The sequence below is a fragment of the Sinohyriopsis cumingii genome, chromosome 16 (genome assembly GCF_028554795.1).
Source record: "Sinohyriopsis cumingii isolate HCF-2022 chromosome 16, ASM2855479v2, whole genome shotgun sequence".
NCBI lineage: Eukaryota > Metazoa > Mollusca > Bivalvia > Unionida > Unionidae > Sinohyriopsis > Sinohyriopsis cumingii.
The window spans coordinates 8142517-8157306 of record NC_142976.1 but is presented as its reverse complement, the minus strand read 5'-3'; the positions used below and the strand labels follow the sequence as shown (position 1 = coordinate 8157306).

General features: G+C 34.9%; 1 protein-coding gene across 3 annotated transcripts in view; it reads left to right on the top strand.

The window, feature by feature from the left end:
- LOC149779901 (E3 ubiquitin-protein ligase UBR4-like) overlaps positions 1-14790 on the top strand; it is a 274868-nt gene that overhangs the window by 234883 nt on the left and 25195 nt on the right. For all 3 annotated transcript variants that reach the window (XM_089936591.1, XM_089936589.1, XM_089936590.1), the window contains 5 exons: positions 3132-3257; positions 4347-4541; positions 6228-6312; positions 11000-11139; positions 13269-13362. In XM_089936591.1, the coding sequence (XP_089792717.1) occupies positions 3132-3257; positions 4347-4541; positions 6228-6312; positions 11000-11139; positions 13269-13362 (640 nt within the window). The remainder of the gene's footprint in view (positions 1-3131; positions 3258-4346; positions 4542-6227; positions 6313-10999; positions 11140-13268; positions 13363-14790) is intronic.

Sequence of the window (14790 nt, the reverse complement as noted above, 5' to 3'; positions counted from 1 at the left end):
GTTAACACTTCGTTCAGTAACGAAAACCTGACATCGGGAAACAGAAATCGGATTACTTAACACGTTATTAATAAAATACTGGTTCTGGATACATATTAAGATAAAATGCGGCCGCATGTGAGGGGTAAATTTTATATTATTGCACTAATATGCTGGCCGCAGGTTGTGTTAGCCGGGGTGGTTTTTCGTGAAGGGTACTTTTGAACACAAACTCATCGGTGCCAACAGATTCTGGCCGTAAGGAGTGGGTGGCCGCTGGTAAGGGGTGGCTGTTCAAGAGGGGGACTACTGTATCTTCAAAGAATCAAAGAAGTTGGCTATTTGTGATACCAAGGCTTTAAAGGAGTGATATATTTCCACTTTAACGACTGGAAATAATCTTACTACTTCCCTTGTTATGCATTCAAAGTGGTGGGCTTCTTGTCGAAGTGATTTTGTCCACCATTGTTTCAAACAGTTGTTTTCATACAGATAGTTCCAACATAAGGGTTCATTTTAATCTGTGTATTCTTGCATAATATTTTATTGAGACCATCTGTTTTAATTGGCTCGTGTTACCATGACAAAGGACCAAACAAGAATTTCACTTTACAAGACTTCCTTACTTGGTATTTATTTCTTAGCGATGCCATCAGTATTCAATTCCCACCATTTTCATTGCTTGATATTTCATTATTTATTGAGAAAATAATTTTTTTAAAGACAATCTTACAGAATAAATGATTTAAAATTTAAAAATTGTATGGTGTTGCTCCCAAATTAATGCACTCTAGTCACTGCTTTCATTAGTAATCATTTGGCCTTCATTTACCATTTGTGAACCAGATAAATGTTGGGCATTTATAAGGAGCATTTTTCTGCCCTTTGTATTAAAAAAAAATTGTATCCACATTCGCCTTTACAATTTTTAAGTGGTTGTTCACAAATCATCAGGTTCAGTTAAAACAAGGGTGCAGTATATTAGATGAAGTTTACTGCAGGTTTTTTATTTCAATAACAAGAACAAAGAGAGCAGGATTCAAGCGTCCAGAGTATGTTGTTTTATGTATGATATATAGAGGAAGTCTTTGTTTATATGAAGGCTTTCTGAATGCCTTAACTATTTACTGCTTTTCTTGTTCATTTTTTTTTTTCTTTCGTTGTTATTGATAAGGATAAATACACAGTCTTCTTCACAGAAAATTGATGCATTGTTAGCTCTACTGCTTCGAGACCCAAAGTGCTTATGGGTTGGCCTGTTGTCTATCATCCTTCATCTATCACCAATTGTTCAACATCTGTCCATATGTTAGCACTAGTTCATTATAATTACTCCTAAACTATTTGGAGGATTGCCATGAAACTGTACACATACACACACACACATTCATCCCAAAGTACAGAGCATACAAAGTGAAAGGTCAGGGTCACTGGTAAAAAAAAAACACAACTGAAAATGGATTCTTCACAAAAATGGTAATGTTCGAACATGAATATTCACCAAAGTATGTGGCTGGCTTTCACTTTGCATAATAAAAAGGCCTGTTGAGTTGGGGGTGAAATGGTCAAAGGTCGGGGTCACTGACTGAAAGAATACATGGGTTGTTTTTTGCATAATAACTATCTTTCTAGACCATGTACCATGACCAGCGTTTGTGAAGGGTTTACACTTGAGGTAATTAAGAGGCCTGTTGATTTCTGGGGTCAGATGGCCATGGCAATGATGACTTAACAAAAATGGGTTTGAACAATAACTTTATTTAACATTGACCAAACTGTTTAAGTTTAAAAAGAAAACTAATAATTTGGTATCTACAGGTCAAGGTCACAGTATGTCTTCTAAGAAAATGGTTTCAGCATATACCTTGATGTTACACAGAACAAAGGTTGAGGTCATTGAAGTCCATCGGTCAGTAATCTCCAGATCACCCATTCCCTGATAGTGCCTACATGGAGGACTATTAAACATATGGTGGCATATAATGTACTGTTATAACTTTTTGCTTGATACTGGAAAATACTGGCATACAACTTGAGAGGTTGTATTAAAATTTCATGACGTTTGGTAAAGTAATATATATGAAGAATATATCATAGCACAATTAGCATGCACACACAGTTCCCTTGTTTCCAATTTTTAATTAAATTTGTTTACTGGCTCCTTGGTGTTTCACAAGATCAGTTCCACAGAATATTGCAAGCATAACAAATAGTGTATAATTTTCACCATGGTTATTCTGTGAGTTCAGTTCCACAGAATGCTGGCAGTAAATAATGTTCACCATGGTGTTTATGCAAGATGAATTTCAAATTATATTTTCAGTTTGAGATGTCTTCAGCTTGGTGTTTGTACAAACACCAATATAACCCACAGTATATCACGTTCTCCTTGGTATTTATATAAGTTCCACTGTATACTGCCTGCAGCTGAAAGTATATCTTGTTCTCCTTGGTGTTTATATGAGTTACACTGTATACTACCTGCAGCAGAAAGTACTGGTATATCATGTTCTCCTTGGTGTTTATATGAGTGAGTTCCACTATATACTGCCTGCAGCTGAAAGTATATCATGTTCTCTTTGGTGTTTATATGAATGAGTTCCACTATATACTGCCTGCAGCTGAAAGTATATCATGTTCTCTTTGGTGTTTATATGAATGAGTTCCACTATATACTGCCAGCAGCTGATAGTATATCATGTTCTCCTTGGTGTTTATATGAGTGAGTTCCACTATATACTGCCAGCAGCTGATAGTATATCATGTTCTCTTTGGTGTTTATATAAGTGAGTTCCACTATATACTGCCAGCAGCTGATGGTATATAATGTTCTCCTTGGTGTTTATATGGTGAGTTTCACTGTATAATGTCAGCAGCTCAGAGTATATCATTTTCTCCTTGGTGTTTATACCAGACAAGTTCCACAGTATGCTTCCAGCAACTGAGTCTGTATCATGTTCTTGATGTGTGTTCATCACTATACTGACAGTCTTTGAGAGTATTTTTGTGTTCACTTGAAGAGAGCTTAAATCATTATAATTAATTTGTCCATCTCCACTTTGCAACAATAAATCATACATTTGCAATTTCAAACTTTTCTTTCACATGAAAAGTTTGCCAATGCCCGTAAACATTCTAAACATTTTTTGCAGACATGCTAGAGGCCGTGAGGAGTGGGAGAGTGCAGCACTGCAGAATGCAAATACCAAATGTAATGGTCTGCTTCCCCTCTGGGGGCCCCAGGTCCAGGAATCTGCCTTTGCTACCTGCTTGGCCAGGTGTGTAACATCTGTCTGCCTACTGTATACCAATACTAGATGTAATAACCTACTTTCTTTTCAGGGGACCCAGGTCCAGGAATAGATCTTAGACCCTGTCTCTGTCCTTTATGCAAACATATGATATAATGTTCTGATTTGTGCAGTTACATATAACAGTCTGCTTGCATTATCAGGGCAGGCAGTTTGAAGTGATTTCTCAAGGATTTTTTTATTAAGAGGGTATATTTTCAGTTTTTTTTATGGGAGGGGCAGTTTTATATGAGAACATTATTATTGATGAGACCACTATATAGTATGTTGCAACAAATGTAAGTGAGGAGTAACTGTAAATGAATCAATTTGCAGATTGGCATAGTGGCAGTGTTAATGTGTTATGATAAATTGCATGCAATAGAACTGTATGCAGCAGCAGAGAATACCAAATATATCATGTCCACCAATGTATATCTCTGTAATGTGCAGTTGGCACAGGGCTTTTAGTAACCGGATGATAAAAGCATATCATTAGTCATGATGGTTGATCTAGAAGGCAAGAGAGTACATAAGATTGATGTTTGTTAATATTGGTAAATGTTTCAAGTTTTATTTATGCTCACAGAAAATTGATTGTGCACAATTTTGCACATGTTCATTTTATAAAGAGGAGATTCATACAGTGTTAGGTCCTGCAGAAAGCACTGGGTTTGGAACATCTGTCGTGGTTTTTATCATATTCCAACACAAGGACTCAGTCTTATTTCTCTGTGAGGACCCCAGGACCAGGAATTTATTTATCACCTTCTTAATCAGACCTATACTTCTGACTCTCCCCTGCTTTCCTGTCAGTCTCATATGCTAACACAAAATGACGATGTCTCTGTCTTGGAATTTCCACATATTAGGTAATGTTCTGAAGACAACCAATTCATTATTTTTACAGGAAAGACTTAAACTCAAAGTTAAGTGTTAATTCAAATCTCATTTTGCAATGTCTTTTTCTTAATGACCTTTTCTTTTTCTTTTTTAATGTCTCACCAATTTTATCTGATTTTTATATAGGCAGGAAATTTCACATTAAGATTTTTTAAAATCTTTTTTCTTTCCTAGACACAATACCTACTTACAAGAGTGCACCGGAGTGAGGGACCCCAGTTATCCCTTCACAATTCAAGACATCAAGATGTTACTATGGCGGTTCTGCGAGGAGAAGTCATTCAGTGATGAGAGTGGGGGTGGGGGACGGCAGAGTAACATGCACCTGCTGCCCTTCATGATGCACATGGCACTTTACGTCATCAACACGTAAGAGACATAAAAAAATACTTTTAGTAGACCTATGAAGTGGAGGAGAAATGTTCTGTTATCACCAGCATTGACATCAGCACATATTAAAACATATACATATGTACAAATTGGATGCATCTCAACCATTCTTTCTTTTTAGTCCTAGGCAACAGTTTGAGTTTCATTATGCCTATCCCCAGGAAGGGATTAGGGAGCTAACTCTCCATTTACAAAGGTTGTACAGACCACTGGCCTAGTGGTTAAAGCGTCCACCTCAGATGCAGGAGGTCATGGGTTCGATCCCTGGCCAAGTCATACCAAAGACTTATAAAAATGGTACTAACAGGTGCCTCGCTAGGTGCTCAGCATTAAGAGGTTAGTGTTAGGACTGGTTGGCCTGGTGTCAGGATAATGTGACTGGGTGAGACATCATGCTGTGTCTGCGGCATGATGCCCCAGTGCAAGACATCACTATAAGCTGCCACACTGCAGACGTCATAGCATTATGACTGAAAAATTGTTAAAGCTACATTACAAATCCAAAACACACACATACACACGGAGGCTGTACATTCTTGGCTAAGTTTTGCCTTTTTTTTTTTGCACCCAATATACGTACTCTCCTATCAGGAATCAAGAAACTTTATGAGGGATTACATCTTGATGATTATTACTTGACAAAATAGGCCACTGTGGCCCATAAAATTTATGCTTCACTGACATTGTGTTTTAAATATATTTCTCAAATTTAATTGACATAGTAAAATCTTAATTCTTCGTTGTGTGGACAATGATTATAGCTTCTGAAGTAGATTTGATAATTAATGATAACGATCTTTTTAAATTTTACAATCTCTATTTTTTAGCAGTTCATTATAGCAAATCTCCTTTGATATTATAGATTCTTTGATCTCCATTATGACCTGTCACAGGAACCAGCGTTTCATTATAAATATCAATTATGTCTAAACTTGTCATTTTTACGACCACTAGAGACTGTGAAAGCCTCATAAAGATAAGCAGTATAGTTATGCATCGTTTATTGAAAAGGTCAATGACAAAAAGCCAGAAAAAGGAAGTTGATGTAGTTTAGTAAAATTATTCTGTTCCTTATTGTGTTTTATATAATGAGTGTATTCCATAATTTTGGTGATGATGCTGTTGCAGGGCTTAGATCTTATGACCCATTTGTAAGAAAAAAGAATTTATTGCATTTAATTGTTGCAGTGCCACCTGTATGGTCAAAGACAATCTAGGACTTGGGTCAAAAAATGTATGACTTTTAGAGGACAGAGATAGCAGATTCCTGTGTAATATTTACACATTAATAAAATTTGAAGAAAACCTTTTTTAATATATATTCAGAAATATTAAACTTCGAAGAAATTTGGTTCAACTATATGATACTGTAAAATGATCTATTTTCTGGGTTTTGCAAGGAAAATTATGTTTATTTCTTCACTTATATTTGTGTTTTGGGAAGCTAGGGGTTCCTTCTTCACATGGTCACGTGGTTTTTAATTCATGATTTGTAAACACTACGAAATGAACTAGATTTTTCCTCTAGGAATAAAAGAACTTGACAGTCATTTCAATAATTTAATGTAAAACATAATTTTAAAAGCAGATCTTGTATGTTTGTCATAATGAACTGTAGGTAGTCCATGTTTACAGATCCACTTCACCACTCTTTTTATTTCATAGGACCAGGTCGGTAGCCAGAGAAGAGAAGAATCTATCTACCTTCTTGGAGTCTCCTAAAGAAAAGTGGATAGAAACCAGCTTTGAGGTATAAAAAAAATTCATGACAGGAATTAAATCATGCAGAGAACAAAATTTCATGGTTAAAAAGTAATATGATAGTTATTATGTATTTGTGTGATATTTATTTATTTGTATGCTTGCTTGTTTTTGTTTATTTTTTTTTAATTACCAGACTGTAAGGGCAAATGAGGTTATGGTTTGACCCTACATTCAGTCAATTTCAACCCATTTTGACAGAAAGCATCCTGGAACATGAAGGCCTTCCTTTCAAGTTTGTACAAATGGAATTGATCCACTTTCAAATAAGGCTGTTATTACTAAAACATTTTTAAAAAATGATTTGTCTTCTCAAAACTGCTGTGTAGCTCACCTAACCATCCATAAGGCCACATTAGATTTTGGTATGATCCTTTATGAATCATCAGTTATGATTTGTCCATTCATACACTTGATTTACAGAGTCTGGAAAAACACTTGGCAAATTTGTACCTGATTTACAGGGAGCGTTCTGGTATCAGTGCCTCATATTTGTGAAGTGGCTGCCGATCCATTCAGTATAGACACTATTATTAATGTTACAAGTCTATGCTCTTAAAATAAGTAACAGAAAAGAGTAAAGACAACAAGCTTTGTAAACTTTGACAAATAATTTATTTCCCTGGAATACAAAGTGCAAAATGAGAAAAAAGAACTTGTGGTTTTATGAGTTAAATCCAAAAGTATTCCAAGATTTTAAAAGTCCTATCAATGAAAAGTTCTAAGTGAATCACAGTTAAATCCGGATGAAAATCCAAGATGGAAGGCAATGACGTATGCAGTAGTATTGTACTGATGTGTCAAAAATCTCATGTTGAATCACAGAAAATATTATTCTAGTTTTTGAATTCCGTATAAATTCCAGTAAATGTCTTTGTCCAAGAATTAATTTAGAGCACTTTTGTATTTTCAAGGAAAACAATCATTTGAATTCAGTAATTTAAAAAAAAAAAAAAATTCAGCCCCAAACTGGACACAACATAAAACAACTTGACATCTCAAGTGTGTTATGTATATTTGATTTAATTATATCTGATTTAATATATATTTATTTCACTTTAACTGTTTGTCAGTTTGGTTTTTTTTTAGTTTTTTTTTATTACATGCTGTTGTAATGTAAATTTATTTGCTAGAGATGATACTTTTTCCAGAAAATAATTTGATCATGACTAATCTAGATCCTGACCTTGATTCAGTATTATTTTAAAATGATTGGTTATTATTGAGGTCATGATGGGACTACATGTTTAAGATGTAAACAAGTTTTTATTTTTTTATTTCGTTGAGTAAAATGATTGGTTTTCGTCAGGGCCACGCTGGGTGTACGTGATCTTTAATAAGTACCTAATTTCTACGAGCTTATTGAACATGATCACGTTGGGGCCCCGAGTGGCCGAGTGGTCTAAAGCGCTCTCCGTTACGGATCACTGCCATCTCACCTCTGTCTGCGTGGGTTTGAGTCTAGGATTCTGCCAATGTGGGTATGTGAGAAAGCTTGCCAGTAACTTCTCGTGGGTCGGTGGTTCTTCCCGGTATTTTCCCGGGTTCTTCCTCCACCATTAATACTGGCTGCCATGTATGGCCTATCGTGTGCTGAAAAATGGCGTTAAACCCCACAACATCAACATCAACATGATCATGTTACCCCCCCCCCCTTTTACATTTTAGAAGACAATATAACCTTTGTTTTGGAGAGATTTTCTCAGTTGCAGCTGGGCTTTCTCTTACACTGGAAGTTGTATGTTGTACTGTTTGGAGTTATTTCAAATTATTTGGAGTTATTTCAAGTTACTTGGATTCAAAAGGATTAATTCTGTTATTTTCTGGAAAATATGTGTGCTCATGTGATAATATGTGTGCTCATGTGAAATTGTTAAATAAAGACAGTTTTTATAGAAATTTATTCAGCTATCCAAAACCAGAGTGATAATTCTTGTTTCTACAAGGAACTGTAGACTTAATACTACAGATTACAGCATACGTCATCGTCTTCCATGTTGGATTCTTCGTCGGGACTCGAACTTGAAGTCAGTAGAACATTTTGTTATTAAGACTTCAAAAATTTTATTCGTGGATTATTCTTGGATTATATTTAGATTTGATTCTTAAAACTGTAAGTTCATATTTTTTTCATTTTTGCTAAAAAAATTTCCAGGGAAATGTGTTTTTTTTTTCTTCATTCAAAGCTTGTTGTTTTCACTCTTTCTTGTGTTACTCTTTATTAGAGCCTAAAGGATAATTTTGAATTTTGGATAGAATATTTCAGAAAACTTAGATTTTTGAAATTTGAATACCCCTAGTTTTTGAAATTTTTAGTTAAATCGCAAGCTTTTTCTAAAATGTCATCAAAAGTGGATATCTTTCTTTCAAATCCTATCCAGGAACAATTAGATCTTTTCAAAATAGATGATTCAGCTTGCCAGAAAATATTATCTTTCTGATGTAAAGGCTTCCTTAACGAAACAGGAAATAAGAAATATTTTGGTTTAGTATTTGTTAGAAAAGAATGTTTTGGATAAAAGTGCTTTGGTTTCGATCAGTAAGTCTGTATCGGACTCTGACATAAAAATGAAGGAATTAGAATTAATATGGAATTGGAGTTGAGGAAGCTGGAAGTTCAGAAAGACAAAGAAGAAAAACAGATGCATTTAAAAGCAGAAGAAAAAGAGAAAGAAAGACAGATGCAGTTTCAGTATGAGAAAGAAGAGAGAGAGGGGAAAGAGAGATAGAAAAACATGCAAATGCAGTTAAAGGAAGAAAAAGAGAAAGAAAGACAAATGCAGTTACAATATGAGAAAGAAGAGAAAGAGGAAAGAGAGATAGAAAAACATGCAAATGCAGTTAAAGGAAGAAAGAGAAAAGACAGACATGCAATTACAAAAAGAGCAAATGCAAAGAGAGAAGGAAGAGAGGGAATATCAATTTAGAATGAAAGAAATGGAAAGTGAAAAGCACATTCATACTTCAAATACAAATTTAATTTGTGATCTTGCAAAGAATATTAGATTAGTGCCCCCTTTCAGAGAAAATGAAGTAGACAAATATTTTCCTTATTTTGAAAAAGTTGCTGAAAATTTGAAATGGCCAAGGGAGCATTGGACTGTTATTACAATGTGTACTCGCTGGTAAAGCTAGTGATATTTTCTGTTCACTGTCAGTTCAACAAAGTGGTGGCTATGATATGGTCAAAGAATGCATCTTAAGGGGTTATGAGTTAGTCCCTGAAGCTTGTTGGCAAAAATTCAGAAACTGTAGAAAAGAAGCTGGACAAACTCATGTTGAATTTGCTAGATAAAAAGAGCAGTTATTTGATAGATGGTGCTTAGCCAAGAAAGTTGAACAAGATTATGAAAGTCTTAAACAACTTATATTACTTGAATAGTTCCAAAACTGTGTACATGGTGACAATAATTCTTATCTTGACGAGCATCAGATCGAAACCTTGGAAAATGCTGCTCATGCTGCTGATGAGTATTCTATAACTCATAAAGTTCCTTTTGTAAAAGAAGACTTCTACTCAACTGTCTTCTGGCAGAAAAGTATTTCTACCTAATACAAGCCTTTCTAAAACTCAAACTGGCACAGCTTCTAAAAATTAAACTTAAGAGAAGCTTGATTCAAGATCCTTGTCTCTTCCTATGTGTACCTATTGCAAGAAAAAAGGACACATTATTTCTGATTGCTACAAATTGAAAAATAGGCATCAGAATAAAGACAGACCTATTCCAAATGCTCTTATTTCTAAGAGGTTATGGTCACTGTCATGTATTGAATACAATACGTGTGTTCGGTCTAATAAACCCCAGCCTGATTTTATTATGGAGAATTATGAACCATTCATATTGAATGGTTCTATATCACTCTGGGTGATTCGGCCAATCCTATCCCTATTAAAATTTTAAGGAACACAGGAGCTTCTCAGAGTCTTTTATTGTCAGGTACTTTGCCTTTTTCTGAGAAGTCTTCTTGTAATGAGAGTGTTCTTATTCAAGGAGTAGAGTGTGGCTTTGTTAATGTTCCTCTCGATTGTGTAAATTTGTCATCAGATTTAGTCTCAGGACCCGTCTCATGTCTGCAGCATGATGCCCCAGGACTAGACTTCACTATAAACTGTCATACTGCAGATCTGGAAGCAATATGACTGAAATTTTTTTAAAGCTACGTTAAAAATCCAAATCACACACATTCACTCTTTCTTGTGTTACTGTTTATTCGAGCCTAAACACGTAACGTAAGAGGTGTTAAGGCACAGCTGATAGAATTACTATCATAACATCAGTTATCAGACTAACTAAAATGCAAAACAGATTCCCGGATGGGGGTAAAGAGTTCATCCTTCTGAAAAAAAAATAGAAGTTTGTTTACTTTGACCAGACTTGAGAGCATCTTGTCATAGAGGACTTCCAGTATTTACAAATTCTGCTGGTGTGCCATCAAATATGGATGAAGATACAAAAACTGGAGAAACCTTGTAGCAACTGTTTTAATATTATATGCAATCAACAGCATCCTGCTGATCCAGATTTCTTGTCTAAATGTTTTCGCATTTGGTTGGTAGGCAGACGACAGCAGGTGAGTGCTCTCATACCTTCTTGGATCTCTTGTTACATAAAGTATTCTTTTGTGAAGCACTTAAATGCAAACAACTAAACATATTAATGTTATTTTCCCATCAGACTGAGGGAGTTCTGTACTGGTGTTCCATGGCACTACACATCATGCCACCAGAAAAATGGAAAGATCATCGCCTTCGCTTTTTTGAACAAATTCTGGTTATGGCCCACACCAGAAGTGTCAACCCTATTGGAACAAAAATGTAAGTAAATTTTTGTCCGACAAACAGTCAGTACAGAATGACTGGTTTATCTATGGACTATAAAGATAAATTAAGCTACTTGTATTTCAATAGATTTTTTTGTTGGTATTAATGTCCAGGTCAAAAGTGAAAGGTATTTATGTGGTAAAAAGTCTTTTGATAAGTTTGAATATAAATGTGTATAGATAAAGTCAGAAATGCATAGGACAATTTGGTTTTGATTTGTTCCAATGTTTTATGGCACTGCATCGGGAGTAGATTATTTAGTACCAATGCATTTTGAGTAAGGTGGCTTGCCAAAGGAAATGCCATAGTAGCCACCTCTGGCTGATCCCATGGTCAGATTGAACCCACAGCCTTTCAGTCGTAAGTCTGACATGCTAACCACTGGACCTGACAGGAGACTGTTGATCAAAATCAAGCAAGAGAAGTACATTTACATTTGCTTTGTGAATATTTATAACTCGATGAATATATACACATTAGACTGCTGTGAATTCACTCTTTTTTAGTGGTTGCTGCCATTCACAAATTTAGAAAACTATCAAAAAGTGATTTTTCAAGGAAAGATTAGAAATCCTGCACAAATCTTCAAAAATTACATTCCAACAAAAATGTTATTCTTCACAAAAACACGAACATTGATACCCAGAAAAATGAATAAATCTGCAGTTTTGAAGATTTCTGGGTCCACTCTCACATAACACACAGCAAATAGCAAGACCCATTGGATGGTGTAATGATAGACACAGGTCCACTACTGTATAACACATTAAAATACAACCTTGATAAATTGTAACAACAGACTTGTGTCCACCAGTGTACAGCATACATTACAATACAACCTGGAGCCACTGAATCGTGTAACAATAGACAAACATCCAGTACTTTACAGTATGTTAAAACGCAAACAGTGAAGTCCCATTGAATAGTGTAACAATAGATAAGGTTCCACCACAGTCTAACACACATTAAAATACAGTCTGAACTCATTGGATAGTGTAAAAAATTTATGTATTTTCCTTCAACTACTTCCGAAGTTATTACACCACATGAAGGAAATAGCCAGGCAATGTTCCAATCATGGATTTACATACTAACTTCAAGTAACGCAATCAGTTTGGATTTATATTGTAATCACAAATAATTTGATCACTTTGGATTACATAGTAATTACAGATAATTGTATCAGTTTGGATTTACCTTCTAATTACAGACAGTGCAAGCAGTTTGGATTTACATACTAACTAGACAGTGCAATCATTTGGATTTACATACTAACTAGACAGTGCAATCATTTGGATTTACATTTTCACTTTACATACTAACTTTAGACAGTGCAGTCTGTTTGGATTTAGGTTCTCATTACAGACAGTGTAATCAGTTTTGGGTTTTGATTCTAATTGCCACCAATGTAACCATTTTGGATAACATTCTCATTGCATACAGTGTAATCGGTTTTGGATTTTGATTCTAATTTTCAGCCAATGTAACCATTTTGGATAACATTCTCATTGCATACAGTGTAATCGGTTTTGGATTTTAATTCTAATTTTCAGCCAGTGTAACCATTTTGGATAACATTCTCATTGCATACATTGTAATCGGTTTTGGATTTTGATTCTAATTTTCAGCCAATGTAACCATTTTGGATAACATTCTCATTGCATACATTGTAATCGGTTTTGGATTTTGATTCTAATTTTCAGCCAATGTAACCATTTTGGATAACATTCTCATTGCATACAGTGTAATCGGTTTTGGATTTTAATTCTAATTTTCAGCCAGTGTAACCATTTTGGATAACATTCTCATTGCATACAGTGTAATCGGTTTTGGATTTTAATTCTAATTTTCAGCCAGTGTAACCATTTTGGATAACATTCTCATTGCATACAGTGTAATCGATTTTGGATTTTAATTCTAATTTTCAGCCAGTGTAACCATTTTGGATAACATTCTCATTGCATACATTGTAATCGGTTTTGGATTTTGATTCTACAGCCAATGTAATCAATTTAGATTTAAATATTCTGTACACCAAATTGATTCAAACTCACAATTTTTTAATTCTTTATTTAAACAGTAAGTTAATATTTATACATGTCTTTTCTCCTGTATTTTTTTAGTGTGAGTGATAAGGCTGTGAAGGAGTATTCTGTGTACAAACCGTATCTGGTCTTCTTGGGCCTGATCAACACCATCTACAGCAAGGTCCTAAAGGTACATACTTCTGTGTAAATTTACCATCACTTTGTAAAGTGCTTACATGCCCAACTGTACAGTGTTGTGGGGTTTCAAAGACAAAAAGTTTGTTTTAAGGTGCCAGGCTGATCATTACATGAGACCAAAAAGAACAGCATCATGCATTGTCAACTCACATAGACAGAATGTTTGTTTTAAGGTGCCAGGCTGATCATTACATGAGACCAAAAAGAACAGCATCATGCAGTGTCAACTCACATAGACAAAATGTTTGTTTTAAGGTGCCAGGCTGATCAGTACATGAGACCAAAAAGAACAGCATCATGCAGTGTCAACTCACATAGACAAAATGTTTGTTTTAAGGTGCCAGGCTGATCAGTACACGAGACCAAAAAGAACAGCATCATGCAGTGTCAACTCACATAGACAAAATGTTTGTTTTAAGGTGCCAGGCTGATCAGTACACAAGACCGAAAAGAACAGCATCATGCAGTGTCTACTAACATAGGCTTTAGATATTGAATGGAAATTTAAATTTGAATAATGTAATATAAAATATTGGTTTTCTTTTGAAGCATTTAATAGTTTCAAACCAAAAATAGTTGGTAAACTTAGGAACCAAACATTTTGTTGTGGGGGACAAAATTTTCTTTTGAACAAGGATTTTCGTTTTTTCTTTTACCTCAGAATAATTTCATTTATTTATTCAACTGAGAATGTGGATCTAATCGGGTATTATTTCTCTTCTAATGAGAAAATATTTTTCTGTTTATTTGGGGTCTCGAATTTTTTCTTCTTCAATAATAGCCAAGTCATCCAATCCCACCAACATTAAATGGTCAGTCCCTTGGGATTGGCAGATAATCATCACTCAAACCACACACATATGGACCCACACATAATCACAACCAGATAGATATTTAATGTATATAAGAAAGGAAAACATTTCCCTAAGTTTCCATCTTAAAATTCCACTAAACTATGGAGTACTAGATGCAGCCTTTGCAGTATTCTATATAGGTCTGTGTGTGGTTTGAAGCTGATGTAGGTGTTCTAATGACATTAGAGTTCATCATGGCACTCAACAGAGACCGGATAGTATTGTAGTTCAGACTTGCCTAAATATCATGTTGAATTTTTCTTAAGATAGAAAATGATCTTTTTCAAAATGCATGACTATAAGGAAGTATTAAACATGCAATGGCCAAACAAGTTAGAATTTTTAAACATTTTAGTTACTTTTGAGATTTAGCTCTACATTTGTGTTTCATTGTTTCATTGTTCCTGATGCTGGATGGTATTATTGTGTCGACAGATGTTGTACACTCCAAAACGACTAATCTCAATATGGTGTTTGCAGCATGTACAAGGAATAAAATGCACTGTCAAACCGTATATCAAGAATTCTAAAGTTTGGTTTTCCTGGATGTAACTCACTATACAAGT